Source organism: Carlito syrichta, unplaced genomic scaffold, assembly GCF_000164805.1.
Source record: "Carlito syrichta isolate Samal-C Ts95f unplaced genomic scaffold, Tarsius_syrichta-2.0.1 Scaffold148020, whole genome shotgun sequence".
Classification (NCBI taxonomy): Eukaryota; Metazoa; Chordata; class Mammalia; order Primates; family Tarsiidae; genus Carlito; species Carlito syrichta.
In genome coordinates this window covers 256,442-278,017 of record NW_007092116.1, presented here as the reverse complement: position 1 = coordinate 278,017, position 21,576 = coordinate 256,442, and the positions used below count along the sequence as shown (strand labels likewise).

General features: G+C 54.5%; 1 protein-coding gene across 5 annotated transcripts in view; it reads right to left on the bottom strand.

The window, feature by feature from the left end:
- BAIAP2 (BAI1 associated protein 2) overlaps positions 1–21,526 on the bottom strand; it is an 82,181-nt gene extending 60,655 nt beyond the window's left edge. For 4 of the 5 annotated variants that reach the window (XM_008050491.1, XM_008050488.1, XM_008050490.1 and 1 more), the window contains exons 1-2: positions 21,341–21,526; positions 2,227–2,302 (exon numbers count right to left, since the gene is read on the bottom strand). In XM_008050491.1, the coding sequence (XP_008048682.1) occupies positions 2,227–2,302; positions 21,341–21,394 (130 nt within the window). In that variant the 5' untranslated portion in view covers positions 21,395–21,526. The remainder of the gene's footprint in view (positions 1–2,226; positions 2,303–21,340) is intronic. The other variant, XM_021708791.1, reaches the window with a different exon arrangement.
- Positions 21,527–21,576: the final 50 nt, after the last annotated feature.

Below are 21,576 nucleotides of genomic sequence, written 5' to 3'. Positions count from 1 at the left end.
GAGAGAAGAAAAGGGAGCGGTTACTTGGTTTATAAGGGACAGAGGAGACCTCCAGCAAAAACACAATCACAGTACACGCCAATCCCTTCTCTGCCTAGACAAGCTCAAAGAATACTCTGACTTGATTTCTGGGTTGGACGTAACCCGTCTTTCGTTGATATTCTTGTTCCATTGCAATCACGACGCTCCTTTTATTTGTAAGAACACAGTGTACCACTCAGGTCCTCAGCTATTCAAGTCAAACTGCAGAGTGCAGCTCTCTGTCACATGCTATCTGGTGAGGCGAGGGGGAGGGGGCGTTGCTCTAAGTGTACTTCAGGAGACAAAGAATCAACTCTGGGCGAGAAAACTGCAGAGCTGGTCAGTAGGAAGCCTTTAACCCAGAGATCCTCAAGCCAAACCTGTTCAAGAAAACTATTTAATGGTGTTTTTCGGCCTCCGACCATGACCTCAGAACCGGGAGCAGGTCACAGCTGTTCAAAGCAGGCTGACTACATTTGATACCAGAGGGGTCTCCCATCTGATGATGGTAGATTCTGATATAATCAGATGAGGGTGTGATCGGCCTGGGGCCTGCTGCATTCCTCCCAGCCACAAGTCAGCTCACTGCTCACTGCTGCCCAGCAAACCAGAAGAGCAGTGGGCCTGTGTTCCCTCCTGGCAAACTCCTGCACGTGAGAAAGAACCCCAACCATCCTGACGTTCAGGCTGCAGGAAGGACAAGGCGGGCCCTCGAGCAGGGTGGGGGGAGCAGTTTCCAGTTGCATAATTTACAATTGCTAATCCATTTTCTACAGAATCACAACCCAGTTAGGGGCCTATCATTGGGCACTTCATCAAATTTTATTTATATAGTTCTCAATTAAGTGCACGAAATTCATTCTGTGGCATAAGACCACGTTTGCAGGAGAATGTGGGAGGGCTGAGCTTCTTAAAATAAATGAAAGAAAAACCAAAAAGCAGAAGTTTGGCACTTGGGAGGCTGAATGCAGCTAAGGTGGTGGTGGCGGCCTGGACAGCTGAAACAGTGAAAGAAAACAGAAGGAGGAAGTAAACCTCCCGATTCTCCACACCCAGCTGGCAACATGAGGAAGCCCAGGGGGAGTGGAAAGGCCTGGAAGGAAACTCGTGCCTGGGCATCAAAGAACAGTACTGCCCAGACCAAAGAGGAAGAGAGGGCAGGTCCCAGCCCCCACCATATCCCACTGAAAGGGGCATCCAGACCACACCCCTAGATCCAGGAAATTCCATCACTCAAAGAAAGAACCCCATGAGAGCTAAGAAGGATCCTCCACAGACAATGGCCTTGGAAAAGGAAACTATCATTGGTCTAAAAATGTACAGTCAATCCCTATATACATGGTTGGAACCATCCTGGGATTTATTTTCTTTTTAAGAGACAGAGTCTTGCTGGAATCCAGGCTAAAATGCAGTAGTGTGATCATAACTCACTGCAGCCTCCAACTCCTGGACTGAAGCAATCCTCCTGCCTCAGCCTCCCAAGTAGCTAATGTTTTCCACTTTGTAGAGATGGGAGTCTCACTGTGTTGCCCAGGCTGGTCTCAAATTCCTGGGCTCAAGCGATCCCCCTTCCTAAGCCTCCCAAAGTACTGGGATTACAGGCATGAGTCACCCCACCCGGCCCATCCTGGGACTTTGGATTCTCACATCTGTGGTACACAAGAAGATACAGACGTAGCTAGTGAGAGATTAAAAACTGGTCACATTCAAAGGGCATGGAAATTCATTTTGCTTGGAGAATTTGATCACTGCATGCTGTGCCTGGAGATAACAGGAATGCTAGGGCTGGAAACCCTGCACCTACCTCGAGCCACCTCTTAGCCCTCCCGCCTCAATTTGGAAGCCTCTTTCCAGCATCAGCATCTTGGACAAGAGTTCACTCTCCTTGGGGCCCACACAAGGTTCCTAGCAAGCAGAGCATTTAGGGAGCAAACATGACTTCCACAGCCTCGCCTGAGAGGCTCCTCCTGGCTGGGGTCTGGGTTGTCCTTAGGTGGGTCCCCCACTTGAGGAAGGACAGCTCCGTAAGACAATCCTGACCAGGAAGAATCATCTCTAAGCAGACAAGTTTTTTGAATTTCCTGCGCTCTGGGATCCCGTAGGTCCCTGGGCTGTACCAAAAAACGTCCATCTGCCTGGCCAGGAGTTGGCCCAGCACCCAGAAGTCCCGCGACGCCCACCCACAGAGCCGGGAGCCAGCGCCACCTGCCAGAGCCTTCTCGTAGTTCTTCCCCATGGCGATGAAGTTCCGGAGGCTGGGATTGAACTGCTCCATGATGGTCTGGAAGAAAGTAGGGGAGAAAAAGCACAAGTGTTATTGGCACAGGTAACCCTAGTGACTCTGGAGGGTCCGAACATTGAGGAGAAAACCCATGGCAGGTATCACCTCCCAGGGGTTGAGACCACAAACGCTGATCCCAGCTCTGCCCCTTGTCGAGTGCCCCTGGAAATATAACTTTCCTGAGTCTCGGTTTTGTTTTTTGTGTTTTTGCTTTTGTTTTTCTTTCTTTTTTTTTTTCCCCAAGAGACAGGGTCTTGCTCTGCTGTCCAGGCTGGAGTGTGGTGGTACAATCACAGTTCACTAGTCTCAGCCTCCTAGGCTCAAGCGATCCTCCCACCTCAGTCTCCTGAATAGCTGGGACTAAAGGCACCACCACATTGGACAAATTTTTTAATAACTTGTAGAGACAGGGTCTCGCTTGTTGCCCGGGCTGTTCTTGAACTCTCGGCTTCAAGTGATCCTCCTGCCTTGGCCTCTCAAAGTGCTGGGATTACAGGCATGAGTTATCGTGTCCAGCTGCGTCTCAGTTTTCACATCTGTACAATGAGGATGAGAATAGAACCAGCTGCATAGGGATGCTGTACATTAAAGAAGGGCATCTTTGTAGAGCTGTGTGTGGTACACAATTGGTAATCAGACATGTTGCCACCAAGGCGCTGTTCCATCGGCAGGGCTGAGTCAGACTAGAAGGCTCCCCACAGCCACACACAATCGGCTCAGCAAAGCTCAGCGCCCCTTCCCACCAAAATCCTAACTCAACACATCAATTACCAAACATCAGCTCTGATTAGAGCCATCCACAGCCTGATTTGCAAATACCACGCTATGAATAATCCAGCAGGCTCTGGATATGTTTGCCCGATGGACGGGCGTCTCAGTGCCAATATCAGCAGTTCTTAGACTCAAGAAATTAGATTTTCACTGTGAAGGCCAAATAAATGTTTTAATTACAAGGCATAAAAACAGGCACACACAAACAGCAGCCAAATGAAAATTCTACCGGCGTAACACACACTGACTGTCAACAGCCAACCCCAGCCAGCGTGGACCCTGGGAGGAATTCGTAAAGAAAACCCCATCTCAGCCACATCCTATGTTTTCTGGCCGTCTGTTAGGATCTGAGCCTGATCTTTCCTGAGGATAACATAAGAGAAGCTGCCTAGCCCTGTCAAAGACTCACAGGAGGCTGAGAGGCCCCTACCCAGGCCCAACCTGTAGGACAGGGACAAGGGCAACTTGCCCAGGTCACAGCCCTCCCTGTCCCAGCACCTGTCCCCAGCCTGTGGGACCAACGCAGCACATGAGAAGGGCATTAAGGGACAGGGAAGCTGCTTCCACCATGGGACCCAGCCTCTACAAAATCTGCTATTTGACCCATGCTCCATCTACCTGCCCAAGGTGTGGCCAGAGCATCTACCCAGAGAGGCACTGTGTTCTTGGGAATGTGGCTGTACATTCTGAGCGAACACTGCCTCACACGTGGGCCTAGGCTTGCTGAACCCTCACCATCTCCCCAGAGCTCATGACTGATTGGGGGGCACTCACAACTCTGCCCATGCTGGGAGCTATGGGGGGCAGACTCACCCCACCAGGTCACAGGTGAAGTGCCTTTTCCTTCCTGGTCACAGCCAAAGTAAAGGACCTGCCTGTGCAATCCCAGAGCGTAGGAGCACAGGGGAGACACAGAAGCCACCCAGCTGGACAGAGTTCTTTGTGAGGGAAGGCAGGCAGGGAAAGTGGCAGGCAGGCCGGGAAAGTGGTAGGCAGGCCAGGGCAGGGTGAGGATCCCATTAGGGCCCTCAGGATGTGTGTTCTGGGGACAGTACAGCCCATGTGGTGGGGGCGGAAGGGTGGTGGGGAGGCAGGAATGGGAGATGAGGGGTACAGTAACAGGACAGCCCCCCCAGGCTCTGCCTTCTCCCCGGGCAGGGAGGATCTGAGCAGAGTTACATTTAAAAGACCCCTCTGGCTGATCAGGGTAGACAAGTTATTTTTGTTTTGTTTTTGTTTTTTGAGTTGGAGTCTCACTCTGTCACCCAGGTTGGAGTGCAGTAGCACACTCACAGCCACCCCAGCATCGACCCACTGGGGCTCCAGTGATTCTTCCGCCTCAGCCTTCCAAGTAGCCAGAACAACAGGCACGTGCTACCATGCTCAGCTAATTTTTTATTTATTGTAGAGACAAGGTCTCATCAAGTTGCCCAGACTGATTTCGCACCCGCGGGCTCAGGCAATCTACTCGCCTCGGCCTCCCAAAGTGTTGGGATTACAGGCTGACCGGGAGACAAGTTTTAGCAGAGAGTCCTGGTGAGTGCTGGGAGACCCACCAGGAGGCCATGGGATGTCAGAGAAGAGGAGGCAAGCGCCACACAGGCCTCTGGTATGGGAATGGAGACACTGCTGCAGAAGGCTTCACACATGCTGAGATCCAGGAATCTGAACAAGTGACCTCTCAGAGGACCTGGAAGCCAAGGCAGAAAGGTCACATGGGCCATGGGGCAGAATGGCTGTAGCATCCCAGAGATGCAGAGTGGAGGGGAAGTTTGGGAGTGTTGGCAAGGGGTGAATGCTGGACATGGATGGGCTCCCAGGCCTGTTCAAACCACATTTGATACCAGGAACAGTGGTACAGCAGCTAAGGACACCCTGTGGGCCTGAATTTGTCATGAAATACAGAAGGAAGCAGCAATTAGTGAGGGTAGGTGTGGCCCGACTGGCATGCTGGTGTATGTGCCTCTGTGTGCGTGTGTGTGCACGTGTGTATGCCATGCAACAGCATCAAGGTGTCTCTGTGTGTGACAGATACAGGTCTGAGACCACCACCCCAGAGGGTGAGCATGTAAGTGCATACCCCGTGAGAGCCCGCCTGGCTCCAGGACCACAGCCCCCATGGGCTCCTGGGCAGGCCTCTGGGTGGACAAGGAGGCTCAACTCAAGATCAGCCCATCAAGCTCCATTACATCCTTAACAGGAGGAAGCAGGACAGAAGCTACCTAGGGCCAAGAAAGGCAGGTAGCCGTGATGGCCTGCCATGTCCTTGGTGTGACACACGCGACAACCACGAGGTTTCACTTCCTTGGTGCCGGGGCTGAGCTCACACAGAAGGAATGCAGGGGAGTGGACTGGGAGCACCGGCCAGGCCTTGCAGGTGCCACGCTCTCAGTCTGAAGAGGTGGCAGAGGTGTAAATGTCATTGAGCTGACATTCTGAGGGAGAACTCTCCCTCCCTGGTGGAAGAGCCAGTTCCTCCTCTCAGCTCTGTGTATATGCCCGGCATCCTGCCAGAAGAGCAGGCCTTCTATGGAGCCTAACTTGGGAATGGCAATCTTCACGCAAACATCCTCTGGTCACTCCATCTCCAAGGAGCCATAGGAAGGAACCCGGAGGCCCATGAAAGGACCAGTGCCACTGTGGGGGACTCTTGCCCAGAGGAAGTTTCCCCAAGCCTTTAAGTCCATCCCATCGTTCTAGAGCTCAGAGAGGTCATTCTGGTCTCCTGGCCCCGTGTTTAGGCTCCCGCCCCCAGGACAGCCCACCACATGCCCCACTTCCAGCTAACCTAACAGGCAGGGGTCATGGTTCAGGGCCTGTCTGCCTCTCCGAGTGCCTGTAGCTAACAAAACTTTCCAGGGATCCCTGTGAAGGGACCATAAGTTCCAAAGGAGCTCATGGTCTCTGAGAAATAACACCAGTATCATCTGCCCAGAGTGCAAAGAAGCTTCGTATGCAGTCACACTAAAGTGACTTTTTCCAACTCACAGTCTGTCTCTTTGTAGAATTCCCTGCCCTGAAGGAACAAAGGTTCTGGGTTGGGGGAGGAGAGGGGTCTGCTGACTCAAAAGGAAAAGGGAGTATCTTTCCTGGTCAAATGAGAGTGTAAAAACAGAAAAGCAAAGGCCAGGAGAAACTTCACTAGAAAGTAAACTCCAAACTTCGGAAGGACAACCCCAGCCATAGTGGTTATAAAGCGTATCTAAAACTGAGGGCACCTAGGGCCACCTCATGCCATCCCTGAGCCTGTAACAAAACCCAGACTCCTGGGGAACCATGGAGCACACAAGGGGCTCCCCAGTGTCCCATGCTCTATGCCCCCTGCCAGGACAGAAATCCTACACCATGAGAAACAAGCACACCTTCGTCAAACTCTAACACCTGTGTTGTGCAAATGACACACAACATCTGTTCAAATCTCTCTGCTAAATATTGTGAGTATGTTTATTCCTTGGGAAGCTTTCATGAGCCAAGAACTACATTTAGTGCAGGCACATTCTTTCACTTTTTCATTTGTTCATTCAATATTTATCAGGGAACATCGTGGACCAGGTAAGGTGCTGGGGTGCCTGCTAGCAAGCAGCTTCCGGACACACTGCGGGAGATTTCCCCACATAGCACATGCCACCAAGTGTCAGGAGAGGAGAGGGTCCTTGACTGAGATGCTAGCAGGCTCAGGGGCAGTTGACCTCCTGCCAGAATACTCACAAAGCTAGATGTCCCAGTGGTTTAAAGCAGACACAATTCAGGCCTCAACTGCCAATAGGACCCTTGGGGGTCCCTATTCCAGCCCCCAAGAACCACAGCCAAGTTCGCTCCTGCAGGAGCAAGTGGGAGGGGCTGAGCCCACCAGCTGCACAGTGGCTGTCGACAGGACCCCATAAACCCTGGGAGCTCTTCCAGTCAAACAGGCTCCTGGATACTCCAACCAGGTGACTCCAACCTAGTGTTTAGTGGTGCAGGCCTGCCAGGCCAGTGAGGACAGAGGGCAGAACTCCTCTCCACCTCTCCTAACTTAGGAGAACAAAAGAAGAGTGGCCAACGTATTTACAGAAAGGTAATCCAGTCAAGTGTGGAGGCTCAGTCAAGTGTAATCCCAGCACTTTGGGAGGCGGAAGTGAAAGGATTGCTCGAGCCCAAGGGATTGCCCAAGCCCAAGGGTTCGAGATCAGCCTGGGCAACTTGGTAAGACCTGGTCTCTACAATAAATAATAAAATGAAAAGAAAAATAAGCCAGGCATGGTAGCATGCACCTGTAGTTCCAGCTACTTGGAAGGCTGAAGCGGAAGTATCGCCTGAGCCCAGGTCGAGGCTGCAGTGGCTATGAGTGTGCCACTGCACTCCCGCCTGGGTAACAGAGTGAGACTCTGACTCAAAAAAAAAAAAAGAAAGACAGGAAATCCGCCAAGGGACTTTGTTCTCCTGGCTGGTTAGGAGTCCCTGCTGGGGGTCTGTCTCTGCCACTCAGGAATTCTGTTTACCCCTTGGCTCGCCTGCTAAGTTGCCCCAGCATTTTCTTGGCAGGGAGACCACAAACAAAAGCCAAGTCTCTCAAGTGATGCTCACCAGGGAAGTGACGTCCCCCCAGGGCAAAGTAGGTGTGCCTGGCCACATCCCATGCCTGCATGTGTACTGAGGATGTGTGCATGTGCTGTGAGTGTGTCCAGCTACCTTTCTTCTGTCTACTCCACACTCAGAACTTAGAGAAAGATGGTCCCAGGATCCTCCCTGGCTGCCTGGGGAGGGGCTGCTCTTAGACCCCTCACCACTCAAATCCTCACCCAACCCTTATATAATATCACTGTCCCTTTTTTTTTTTTTTTTGAGTTGGAGTCTCACTCTGTCACCCAGGCTGGAATGCAGTGGCACACTCATGGGCACCACAGCCTCGACCTGCTGGGCTTCAGCAATCCTTCCGCCTTAGCCTTCCAAGTAGCTGGAACTACAGACGCATGCCACCACACCTGGCTAGTTTTTTTGCGGTCTATTGTAGTGACAAGGTCTCCTATCCCCAGGCTTAGGCAATCCTCTCACCTTGGCCTCCCAAAGTGCTGGGATTACAGGCTGAGCCACTGTGCCACTGCGCCACTGTCCCATTTTACAGATAGAGGAAGTGAGGCTCAAGGAGGTGGAAGCCTGCCAGCCAAGTCCTGGTGGAGCCCAGGGTCCTGGCTTTACACCCCAGCCAACCACACAGCCATGTCAACCCTCTCTCCACACTGGCCCCAAGTGCTGCCCCCACAGGCTCTCTCAAGGGGCCACCTTCCAGTAAAACCTTCAAGAGGATGGGCGACCAAGTAACTTGCTCTGACCCTGTGCCTCTTCCAGGCGGGCTGATGCCGGGGTGACTGACTCTAAGAGGGAGGCCCTGCCTGCCTCACTCGCTCACCCAGGGATGCCAGCTCAGCCTCTGAGGGGCCAGGCAATGACCACCCACTGGGCCGCCCACCCTCACCTCCCATCTCTCACATGATTCAGCAGCAGGAGCTGTGAGGCTGGCAGCCCCAGACGGGCCTCCCCAAGCCCATCATGTGGCCACTGTCCAGGGTGGAGACCCCGCAGCAGCCATATTCACCTGTCGGACCCGGTCCAGGACGCCAAGATCCAGGGGAAGGGTACAGACAGAGGGATGGAGCCCAGGAGCCCCGGGTCATGAGCCCAGTGCCCAGGAAGCCACTGCAGAAAGGGACTCGTGGTGTATGAACAGTGTCCTCGCTAGAGGATTCCTCTGGACTCACTGTCCCTAGACCATGGGCTCAGTTACCCCAGTTGCTGGCAGGTGTAGGGGTGCTACAGGCAGAGGCACGGCACAGACAATAACGTCCTCTGGGGCCACCACTGTGCTTTCCTCACCTACAAGAGTGCCAGTGAACTCCTGGACCAAGGGTCCAGCTCTTGGTACAAGAAGAGTGGGGGTGAGGAGGAACCTGTGGGGGTGAGGAAGAACCTGGTATGAAAGGTTCTATTCTCTTCTGAAAACCTGACCTCTGTCCTAGAGAATCCTTCATGAAGGAATAGAAACAACTCTAGGAACCCAGTGAATGCTGTAGGGCTGCCTGGAGGAGACAGATCTTGAACGGCATCTTACTTGGTTAGAGTCAGAGAGAAAGTACTAATGTGTAGGCACTAATTTAGAAAGTGAATGGAACTGAACTCGGTGGCTCAGCCTGTAATTCATCCCAGCACTTTGGAAGGCCGAGGCGAGTGGACTGCCTGAGCCCAGGGGTTCGAGACCAGCCTGGGCAACTTGGCGAGACCTCGTCTCTACAATAAATCAAAAAATTAGCTGGGCCTGGTAGCGCGTGCCTGTAGTTCCGGCTACTTGGAAGGCTGAGGCGGAAGCATCGCCAGAGCCCAGCAGGGCGAGGCTGCGGTGGCTGGGAGCGTGCCAAGGCACTCCAGATTGGGCGACAGAGTGAGATTCCAACTCAAAAAAAAAGAAAAGAAAGAAAATGAGTGGACATGTAGAAGCTTCCAGAAGGAAACAACCCATGAGGTGAGGACAGGAGCATGAAGACCAGCAAGAGCCTTCAGAACAGGCTTCCAAAGGGGAAGAGGGACAAACCAAGCAGAGTTCAATCCCCTCCTCTGCATCCCCATGTGAAGGGCTGCAGCAGCTGGCAGCGCTGCCCCCTGCAGTAACAGGTCCCCACAGCCCAGGAGAGAAGGAAACTGTGGCCAAACCACTGTGCAGTTCCAGGGGCCACCTGCTATGACCCTCCCCCGACCCACCCTCCTGGCCAGGCCATGAGCCCCCATGGGCATGAACACCCCAGCCTGATACATTGGCCGTGACCAGGTCACACAGCACATCAGGGCCAGGTAAAACTGCACTGTGCAGAGGGGCCAAGCATCAGGAAACAGGAGCCTTTCTGAGGGCAGGAAGGGGAGCCAGACTGTTCCAGATGAGAGAGGGCTGGTCCACACCCCAAGGGTGGTTAAGTGGAGTCATCAGGCTCCTCAAGGGTCATGTGAGACAGATAGGCCCTTCTGGAAGCTGAAGACCCCAAGGGCCACTGAGGGCAGGTCCCATAGCACACCAGGGGCTCCACAGGGCCCCAGGCAGCCTGGCCACAGATCACTGAGTGGTGTGGGTCTGAGAAGCCCCCTGTCGTAATGCAGTGGTTCCAGCTCTTGGCCTCTGGCAGCGACCCCAGAAAAGCTGCCAACATCATAATAAAGTGACTCCTCGTGTCTTTGGCAAGGCGCCCAGACGTGATAGCAGGGAGCAGGGTAGCCTCTCATCAGGAGAAGCCAGAGGCACAGGGACTCCTTCCCATCAACCTGCCTGCCCCACCTGCCAGGGCATCCAGGAGGCCCCGGAAAAGGGACTGCTAAGGCACAGCTAAACCATGGCAGAAAAGAGCCAGGACAAAAAACAACACTGGCCAACTCCTGAGGCAGGCCTTTCTGTACTCCCACATGGGAAGGCTGACAGGGCCCCAAAGACCTCCAGAGGCCCCACGCCCTTTTTGGGTATCATGGCAGCACCACTCTTTCATTGGGCATGGGAACCTGCACTGCACCCCCACCTCCAGCTTTCTCCTGGGGTCTGTACCTCTCCTTCGAGCCCTTCTGAACAATATCCCCAGGTAGAAGTCCCCAAGGGCAAAAGCTACACCTGGGGCCTTGCCCTGATCAGCTCAGTGGGAAGCCAGGACTGCATTGTCTGTCCTGCTCACCCCACCCTCCCCACCAACCCCATGAGAGGCACCCCCACAGGAGCCAACACCCATCAGGCCAGGAGCCACACAGCGCAGCAGGGTACAAACACGGCAAACAGCCTGACCGCTTCCTTCCTGTCCGAGAGTGACATCCTGCTCATTCCGACCTCAATGGGAATGCAGCCCCCCACAGATACCCTCCAACGTCCTGCCACTCTGGCCTGCGTCACAGAACTCATCACCACTGCTCAGCCTCACAGGGGTCCGGCCCGTACAGTCGAAGGCACACACTCAAGCTGCCTTTTGTCTGTGGTCAGCTCTGAGCTGGCGTACTCCCCAGCCGATGGTTCGGATCATGAAATCAGCAAGACCCCGTGGAAATCTTCCCGGTGGCATAAACAGCACTGCAATTTGATTGAGGTAGGAGGGGAACAAAACCCTGGTGGGCTCAAAATACAAAGGGCTTGAAAACAGAAAGGTCATCACATCCAGACAGGGACAACCCTTCCCTGTGTGCACCAGCCAACCACACTTCCACAAGTGTGTCCCCTCCCAAAATATACATGTTGAAGTCCCAACCCCCAGTACCTGGTAGCGAGACTATATTTGGAGACAGGATCTTTACAGAGGTGATCAAGGTTAAATGAGATCACTAGGGTGTGCCCCAGTGCCACAGGAGTGGAGTCCTTATATAAGATTAAGACACAGACACACACAGAGGAACAGCCATGTGAGGACACAGGGACAAGATGACTGTTTATAAGCCATCCTGTTGTTTATGCCACCAGCCAGAGCTGACCAAAATGCTGGGTCAGTCCCGCCTCTGATGTGGAGAGGCCCAGCCACTAGTTCCTTTATTGTTGTCGCTGATCATAGGCCCAGGTCTGGTTACTGCTTGACCTGTGACAATTCCCAAGGCCCCCACCCTGCCCTCTCCCCATGATATCATCAGCACGGGGCACCAGGGCTGAGCTTGACTCAGGAGAAGCAGTGCTGAGGTGCGGGCAGGAGGCTGCCCTGGAGAGATCCTCCTCCGCTGGCCTCAGGTCAGGCAGGTGGGACGTGCTAGTCCAGGAGGCTGTGGTCACAGGCAGGAATATAAGAGACCCACAGTAAGCCTGGAGGACTCGGTGGAGCCCTCCTGCTCTAGACCCCTGACCTCTGTTCTCTGAAGAAATTTCCATTCTACAAGCTGAGGGTCATCGTCATCACCTACCCAGAGCTCTCTATGTGCCAGGAAATATTCTATTGTCTTACTGAAGTTTTCTTTTTTCTTTTTTTTTTTGAGTCAGAGTCTCACTCTGTGCCCAGGCTGGAGTACAGTGGCACACTCATGACCACCATAGCCTCGACCTGCTGGGTTCAGGTGATCCTTCCACCCACCTCAGTCTTCCAAGTACCTGGGCCCACAGGCATGCACCACTACACCCAGCTAATTTTTTATTTATTGTAGAAATGAGGTCTCACCAAGTTGCCCAAGTTGGTGTCAAATCCGTGGGCTCAAGTAATCCTCTCACCTTGGTCTCCCAAAGTGCTGGGATTATAGGTGTGAGCCACCATGCCCATACTAAATCTTTTTTTTTTTTTTTTTTTGAGATGGAGTCTCACTCTGTCACCCAGGTTGGAGTACTGTGGCATAGTCATGGCCACTCCAGCATCTAACTGCTGGGCTCTGGAAATCCTTCCGCCTCAGCCTTCCAAGTAGCCAGAACTACAGACATGTGCTACCATGTCCAGTTAATTTTTGATTTATTGCAGAGAGACGGTCTCGCCAAGTTGACCAGGTTGGTATCGAACCTGGGGGCTTGAAATCCACTCACCTTGTCCTCCCAAAGTGCTGAGATTACAGGCTGAGCCACCAAGCCCGGCCGATTTTTTTTTTTTTTTAAGAGATGGGATTTTGCTCTGTTGTCTGGGCTGGAGTGCAGTAGCATGATCACAGCTCACTGAAGCCTCGACCTCCTGGGCTCAAGTGATAAGGCCTTTCAAGCAGCTGGGACTACAGGTATGCGCCACCATGCTTGACTAATTTTTTATTTTTTGTAGAGATGGAATCTCACTATGTTGTCCTAGCTGGTCTCAAACTCCTGGCCTCAGGTGATCCTCCTGCCTCAGCCTCCCAAAGTGCTGTGATTATAGGTATGAGCTACTGTGCCCAGCCTTATTGAACTGTTAAGAGAAAACAGTGACACAGAAGCTAAAACACTTGCTGGGACTCCTGATGGAAGGAAAGGTGCAGTACACTGGAAAGCCAGAGGGCCCCAGAGTCACAGGCCTGGTTCCAATCCTAGCTCAGCCACACCCAGCTGATGGGTTTGGACTTGCTACTTCACCTCAAGAGGCTCCCTGTTAAGCAGGGACACCTAGGACCCTGGCATAGAACTCTCAGCCCAGTGCCAGGTGTTGTAACGCACAGAGGCCCCCAAGATCACCAGCACACTGCAGGGTCGGGCTGCTCACAGCCAGCGTGCTCCCTGCCAACCCAGAGTCAGAGCATGAGACAGCGCTGACACCAGACCCCAGCACCCCAGTTTCACAGTCATCTCCCCATGTGTGGCTGGGACTCCTGCTGCCAGCCTGACGACAGCCCAGGACTCCCTCCATAACTTGGAACTACTAAGGCCCTGGACTCTCATCCCAAGGGCAGGATGGGCCAGGGCCAGCGCTCCACCAGTCCCTGGACCATGCAAGGGCAGGCCTTCCACAGTGATGGCAGCAGAGAATGCATGGAGATGGTAGACACTAGACCCTATGCCAGAGACACTCACCCAGGACCAAGAGGACTCAACGGACAGGCCCAGAGGAGCAAGGGACATGAAGGGACCCCAGGTCCATTTCAATCAGACAGTGGTATTCCTGCCTCTGACACATGCCCTGGGTTGAAAGCCCTTCCTAGGAACCAGAAGGCCACTGTACCTGCCATTAGTAGCATCTGCCCTGGCCATGCTTGGCTTCAGCTGAGACAAATGTTCTCCTGGATAGAATTCTAGCTCCTCCAGGTAGGAGGACACCCTCTCCCCCCACCGCCATCCCCATCCCCATTCCAATGCATCAATCTTTTTTATGACACAGACACCTGCAATCCCAGTGCCTTTTCCAATTTGTGTTTCACAGCTCCTGTTGCAGTCACAGCCATGACATGCAGGTAGTCACCCGGCACAGGCCGCCTGGTGACTGTTCACTGGCATGACTAGGCAGGGGCAAGGTTAGTCCATAAACCACATAAGGACCAACTGAAGAAGGGACAGGAGACCTGGTTGTTGTCTGAACACTTGTTGATCAAGAAAATGCTAGTAGCAAAAGTGGCAAACCAGGGCTTTGAAGACAATTCCCAAGGCATGCTCAGGAAATATTCCATCATCAACATCCCCAACAGCTCAGGGGCAGGTGCTGGGGGAAGACCCAGATTGACAGCCCACAGCTGAAACATGTTAGACGTCAGATCCATGAGGGGTAGGATTTGCAGTTGAAGGAAACTGTTGTGAGGGACAGGCACACTTCATCAACAAGGGTACCTGCATAATGAACATCTGTATGCCTAACCCTGGATTCTACCCTACATCTTTAAAATGAAATAAAATAAAAGAATCAGATCCTAAACGTTAAAGAAATTCAGGAAACCCTATGGACTTACTTCAAGTATATTTAATATATGATTTTAGGCTGGATATGGTGGCTCACATCTGTAATTTCCACACTTTGAGAGGCTGAAGCAGGAGGACTGCTTGAACTCAGGAGTTTGAAGCTGCAGTGAGTTATGATCATGTCACTGCACTCCAGCCCAGGTGACAAGCAAAGCCTTGCCTCAAATAAATACAAATTTTAAGATAATATGATTTTTTTTTTTTAGTTGGAGTCTCACTCTGTCGCCCAGACTGGAGTGCAGTGGCCACTCCCGGCCACCGCAGCCTCGACCTGTTGGGCTCCGGCGATCCTTCCGCCTCAGCCTTCCGAGCAGCCGGAATTACAGGCATGTGCTACCACGCCCAGCTGATTTTTTGATTTATTGTAGAGATGAGGTCTTGCTGCCCAGGCGGGTCTCAAACCCGCAGGCTCAGGCAATTCACTCAACTCAGCCTCCCAAAGGCACAGGATTACAGGCTGAGCCACCGAGCCCGGCGATAATATGATTTTTAATGTCAAAACAAGTCTAAAAGAATTATTCCAGTACGTATAAATAAAAACTCAAAGCAAGAAGAAAACACTATTCTAAACAACAGCCTTTTCTCCTCCAGGGGGTCCAAAGCCCCTCATGGCACCCTTGCAGCCAAGGCTACAACAAATGATTTGGAGCATGTGCAGAGCATCTCACACCCACGCCCACCAGTGTGCCCTTGGGATTCCCATCCCACCACTGAGGACACCAAGGCGGAATCCGCCTGGCCTGGGACAGTCCCTGGAGCCTCCAAGGACCCTGGGATGGTCATCCAGCTTGCTGCGCCCTCTGCCCAAGGGGTGACAGTTGGCTAAGGTCAAGGAAAGCCAGGAAAGGCCAGGTTGAGTTCCTCCTGGCAGTCCCTTTAGGAACCCCAAAGATAAGACTTTCTAAGGATCAGCTCATGACAGAAACTGCAGCAGGCAGACAGGTTTCACAGCACGTCAGGACTGAGGGCAGGCTAGCTCCAGGGAGTCACTGGGGCATCACCGTCCCTTGACAGGCAGAAAGGTCCCCTCCAGGTGCAGATCCCCAGCCCTTCCTGGGAACCAGGAGGCCACTGTGCCTGCCATTAGTAGCACCTGCCCCAGCCTGCCCCAGGGAACCGGGAGGCCACTGTGCCTGTCTTAGCAACAGGACCCCACCCCCCACTGGCTTACACCCTGAAAGTGGAGGGCAGCTTGGTCCCACTTTCCACCCTCTCTATAGTCTCCCAGGCCCCTCTTGTCCCCAGGGCTTCCTGGTCCTCCTGGCAGGACACAGCAGGACGACCGGCTTCCTGCAAAACCTCAGCCTGCCTAGGCCAACCCCCATGCCAGGGCCATTCCCCAGCCTCTGCCCACTCACACCCACCCATGGCCACGAGAAACAGGGATTCAATGCACAAGGGATGTGTGTTGCCACCACCTCCAAGGCACCCATATCGGGCCCAGGATGCTGCTCTGGGAGTAGACAGCTGGAGAGTAGGCCTTCAGCAGCGACTCAAACAGGAACTCCCCAGAATCCAGAAATGGGATATGTTCATTCCCAAATACTAATGAAACACCTTCAGACTGGCCACCACTCCAGGCCCTAGGGATGTCATGGGCAGAATCCAAGTCTCCATGGTCATGGAACCAAATGGGTCCTGAACTACCAAATCTGGGTCTTGGGGGACATCACATGAGCACAAAAGGACTTAAGAGCAGCCCAGGACCCCCAGGCCAATCTCTCTGAGGACCTGCTGGCAAGAGCCACCCAGCACAACTGTCTCCCTCAGCCTCTCCTACCCGCTGTGGAGAGAGGCCCTCGAGTCATCTAACAGCTGTACAGGCAAACCAGGGCCACGGCATGAATCAGAGCTGGGAGAGGTGGGAGCGCCTTGAAGAACGGAGCCAGCTCTGTCACCCTGCCTGTAATTACTACGGGCTGTGGGCAACGGATTGCAGTGCAGTGCTGGGAGGGGGTGGCTGACAGCGCCTGGCCGCCCAAGTGCAGAGCTTCCATAGAACATAGGACATGAGGACCTTTCTCCATCCTAAGGCCTCTAGTAAACCACCAGAGTGACTGGGAAGGTGACAAAGAGTAGGCCCCACCCGGGTGCAAGGAAAGAGGATGGGTACCAGCCCTGGTCAGCAGCAGTCAGAGGCATCCCCCTACCCATTAACTGTGCAGGTGTCCCCACCCATTGATGGCAGTCACAGTCAACGCTGGCCCTGGGCAGCTGGCAGAGAGGGCCACGTGAGACTGGGTAAGGACACATGGTGAGAGCCAACCCACAACTGCCACTCCCACAGCGACCCTGAGGTTGAACCCCTGAGCAAAGCACAGACCTACTAACTGGGGAGAAGGGTGTACCAGGCCTTGGCCTCCCTGTCAGCCTGTCTCCCTGAGCTGGGGAGGAAGACTGGACCTTCCTGCTCAGCAGCCGGGTCACAGACCAGCCCTTTCCTGTAAGGTCGTCTGCCCTGGACAGCTTGGCTGGTGCTGCCAGTGGCCAGGGAACAGGGTCCAGGCCTCAGGGACAGGGTCCAGGGCTCAGGGCCTAGACCTTTGGAAGCTTCAGTCCAAAACAAGGTGGCAACAAGAACACAGCTCCCAGCAGCACCCACCTGCTGCCCCTGACCAGAACAGCACTAGCCTTCATTTTGACCTGGAACCTAAAGTCTGCTTGGTCAGTCCCACAAGCCAGGCTCATCTCCCCAACAAAGTACACACGCTGGAGGCAAGACCCTCCTAGACAGTAGGCTCAGACAAGACACTCTCATTCCAGACCAGAACTCCACAGACCACCCAGTTAAATCCTTCAACAAACATAGACCACACACTACTGCCCCAGGACTGGGTGCCAAGTGAGTCAATGAAGAGCCATGTGCCTCTGGAGCCAAAGATCCTATAGGACATGACCTGGAGCCAAGGGCTGCAGAGGCTGAACAGCTCAGAAGGCAGCATGACAGAGAAACTGCCCTGTGCTGCCCTGGCCACTTTGCAAAGGAAACTGCCCCAGAAGTTGCAGCCCTGCTAAAAACGATGGCAAGGGCAAGGGACATGGAACAAGACAGGCAGGAGGGGAGGGAAGTACAGACAGGTCTGTTCAGTGACAGCAGACCTAGTCATCTTGTGGGAACACGGAACTCATCTAAAAACAAAGCTGCACACATATACACATATATGCACATGCACACACATGTACACATATACAGAGATGGGCACAGTGCTGCAACTTTCCTCCTCAGGTGCCAGGTCTGCTGCCCACCAGGCAGGTGGCTCCCCTGCCAACGAAGTGCCTGTCAGAGACTCAGCTTTACCATCTCCAAATGGGGTGGGTGGGGGGCGGCACTGAGCTCTGCCCATTCCAGGATACGAGTGGATGTGGCAGAGAGGAGCAGCCAGGCCTGGGCAGTCAAGCCCTAATCAGAAAAGCCAGCGGCGGGCTCCTTGCCACCTGCACCGGATGCCCACTGCCTGGCGCCAGCCCTGACCAATCACATCAGAGGCGGCAAACACAACTGGCTCCTGCTCCAGGAACCCTGTGGCACGTACTCCCTTACAGCACAGCCACAGCATGGCCAGGCCAGCTTCCCTGCCACAGCTACAGGGCGAGGAGGACGACATGAGGCCGCTAGGGACCAGTCAAGGCCCAGGAGCCTCAGCACCTTCGGGCTGTGCCAGAGGCCGTCACAGGGAGACACTCCTCCTCAGGCTGCTCCCCCTCCTTTGCAGGGCCTCAGGACAGGCTGGATCGTCCTATTCCCAGAGAAGGTGCTGGAGCCACCATCCTCAAGGGTCATCGGTCACTGGGAACCAGGGCTTTCCTTGGGATACAAGCCCATGAGAATAACACCAACCTGACAGCCTCCCTGGCACCTCCCAGAGCCTCAGCCAGCACACTGCCCTTTCAGCACGCAGGGGACGTGGGGGCTCCAAGAGGGCTGCAGATTCAGGCAGCCTTAACTCTGAATGCACACTCAGTCATCTGGGGAGCAGCAGGCTCCCCCTGGCCCAGCACCCTGGCCCTGGATCATCACCCAGAGCTGCCTGGGGTGAGCACCAGGCGGAGACTCCAGGCTCTGCTGCCTGCACTGTCTTGAGGAAGGGGCCCTCCTTGCCTCATTCACTCTCCCACCCCCTGCAGCGCCCAGCCCAGCCCAGCCCTCCCCTCCTCTCCTCAGGGCCCAAGAATGTGTTCTCAGCAGACACCAGGAAGCCATCCGGCTCCTCTCCCCTTCATTTTCCATGAAATTCCCCGAGGACACAGCTCCCAAGGGAACTGAGCCACTAGGCAAGAGGTCAAAGTCTGCGTTACGGATTCTTCCAAGGAGGAAAACCAAAACTGTACGTTTTATTCTCGCATTTTCAATCAGCAAGGCCAAGGACAAGCGTCCTTCTTTGCCAAGGCAAACACTACTCAGAACTGCAGTCGAGGCGATACAAGGGCCAAACCAAACAGCTGAGCTGCATCGCGGGGTGACACTGAGCAGCCACATCCCAGCCATTCTAAGAGGCGCTGCCAGGGTTTCCACAAGCCAACCCGGGCACCGGGGCAGCCCCTCAAAGGGTTGCCAGAGGCAGCACGGTCCCAGGAGAGGACAGAGCACGGTGGTGCTGGGACCGGCTGGACCGGCCCAGATCTGCACGCAGGTGGCTTCAGTTGTCTCCTGACTGCCTCCACGTGGGCTGGGTTTTTGTCTGGCTGACGTGCCAAAGCTGCCTGACCTGTACCAGCCCTGCTGTGGCACCTTGAGCTCCCCAGTGACAAAGCACAGAAAGGTAACAGAGCACCAGGGCTTGAAGACTCGGCAGTCAGGGCCCTTGAGTGGCAGTAAGAGCCACCTACTTACAAAACCAAACCCACCTGCCATCACCAGGGCAGCAGCAGCGCACACCTATCACCAGGGCAGGAATTTCCAGGGTGGAACAGACCTTCAGACACCCACAGCCTGGTGTCCAGCCCTGCTAAATGGTACCATTTCATGCCACACCTTCACACAGGAAACTCACCACCCAACTGACCCACTGAATACAAAACACGAAACCTCCATGTTTAACGTGCACCCCACACCTACTGGTCTATGTCCAGAGGGGCTGAAAGTCCCCAAATACTCTGACCCTAACAGTTTTCCTGCCACTCTCTGGCTGACAGATTTCACTTCAGACCTGCAGATAAATCATAGCTCCATCTAGGCAAAGTCACTGAGCTGTAACTGCAGCCCGACTGCCCCGGTTAGGAGAGTTTTATTAAGGACAATCATGGGATTCCCCAGAGGAAAGCCATTCCATGTACCCTGCATAATTCTCATCATGAAAGTTACTATTTAATGGTGTCAATGCAGAAGCAGGGAAAATAGGAAAAAAAGACTCTGACCTGCACTTCTCTTCCATCCCCTGCAGTAATGAGCAAACTGTAATGGAACTAATGACTAATAATTTAATAAACCTCCCTCCCCTGACAGCATTCACTTCCACAGAGCAACAAGACCAAAAACGTGTACCATAGACTCTGTGAAACCAAGCATAAAAACCCTAAGGGCCGCTCCTTTCCCCAAGGATCATCCCGCAGTTCTGTGAATCCTGTTCACCAGCAGCTCTAACATGGCTTCAGGACTGATTCGGTCGATCCCATCCATCTTCAGAATTCTCCCAGACCCACGCAGCTGCAACTTTACCACCTTTATTAAAAGCCGTATTAAAGTACAATCTGCCCCCATGGACTCCTGCTGGAACCAAAGGGGCCACCCCAGAAGCCTCCATCTGGCTGTCCTGAACCTGAGCAAGTTAAGAGGGTTCACAGGCCACTGGCTAAGGAGGCTCAGCCTTAGTTATTTAATACAATTAGAAACTGTTGCTCTGTCGAGCGGCTGCAATCCCATTTAGGGCATGAACCAGCAACTGCCATGTAAATACCAACTACTCTAATCACCTGGCCTATCACCTAACCTTCAGACACAGTTTTGAAATAAAGCACATCTTTGTAAGAGGACCACCCAAGACACGCGTTTCTCTCCTGGGAAAATACCCCCCAGGAGCTGCTGCGGGCCTCCTGCCATGCGGAGCCAGCGCTGTGTTGTTGGGGGGGGGTCTGAACTGAGAGAATGGATGCTAAAAAAACTAGGCAACCAGGGGCTTGTTAATCTATGTACAAACCACAGAAATACCGGGAGGAGGGGGGCCGTAGAGGAGGCTTCCAGCCGAGCTCTGCGGTTCTTAGATGGGAAACTGTCATTTCACAGATGAGAATGTGAATGCGACTCTTAACACATATCAGAGGCAAAAGGCAGGCGCGTCAGCCTCCTACACAATTAGTCTTCTCCCTCCGCGGTTACATAAGATGATGGATTATCTGTCCACCCATCCAACCTGCCCGCGCTCCGACCTCCCACTTTAGGCCACAGCCATAAAGCCCAGGTAGGAGTTGTGGAAAGGGAAAGCCTGTTGAGAAAGAAGTGCCCAAAGGCTCGCGTAACCGCGCCTGGAAGAGCCCCCGCGGTGCCTCCGCGCCAACCGAAGCGCACGGCCACGAGCCGCGGCCTGCAAGCAGCCCCCACGCAGCCCCCCGCAACCCCCTGCAGCCCCTGGGGACCGCCGCCCCCGCTCGACTCCGGTAGACAGCGGCACGGACCGGGTCCGAGGGCTCTGCGGGCTGGGCGCGCGGTTCTGTTCCCCCGGACGCCAAGGCGGGAGTACGGAGGGGAGCGCGGGGGCCGAACAGGGCAGTCGGAGCGTGGGGAGGCGCGGGCCACGGAGGGCGGATGGGGACGGGGCGGAGGCGGCCACCTGTGACCGGCCGGCGCCGGGCTCCCAACGCCCGCACCCCGAGGCCCCGGAGGCCGCGCCAGGAAGACCCCCAAGAGCCGTGGCCTCCCAGCTCCGCGCTCGGCCCCGGGGCCGCCCTAGTCTGGCGCGAGCTCGCGGGCGGCGCGGGAACCCGGGCGCACCCAGACGGGCTCAGCTCGGCGCTGGGGTACCCACCTTGTAGACATTTTCCGTGAGCCGGTGCATCTCCTCCGAGCGCGAGAGCGACATGGTCCTGGGTCCCGGCTACACCACAGACCTGAGCGGGGGCGCGAACGTCGGCGGCAACAGCAGCAGCAACAGGGAAGTAGAAAGGCGCGCGGACCCGAACCACAGAGCGTAGCGTCCGGCGGCTGTCGCCTTTATAGTCGCAGCAGACCCCGCCCCTCTCCAGGCTCCGCCCCCTCGCTCCG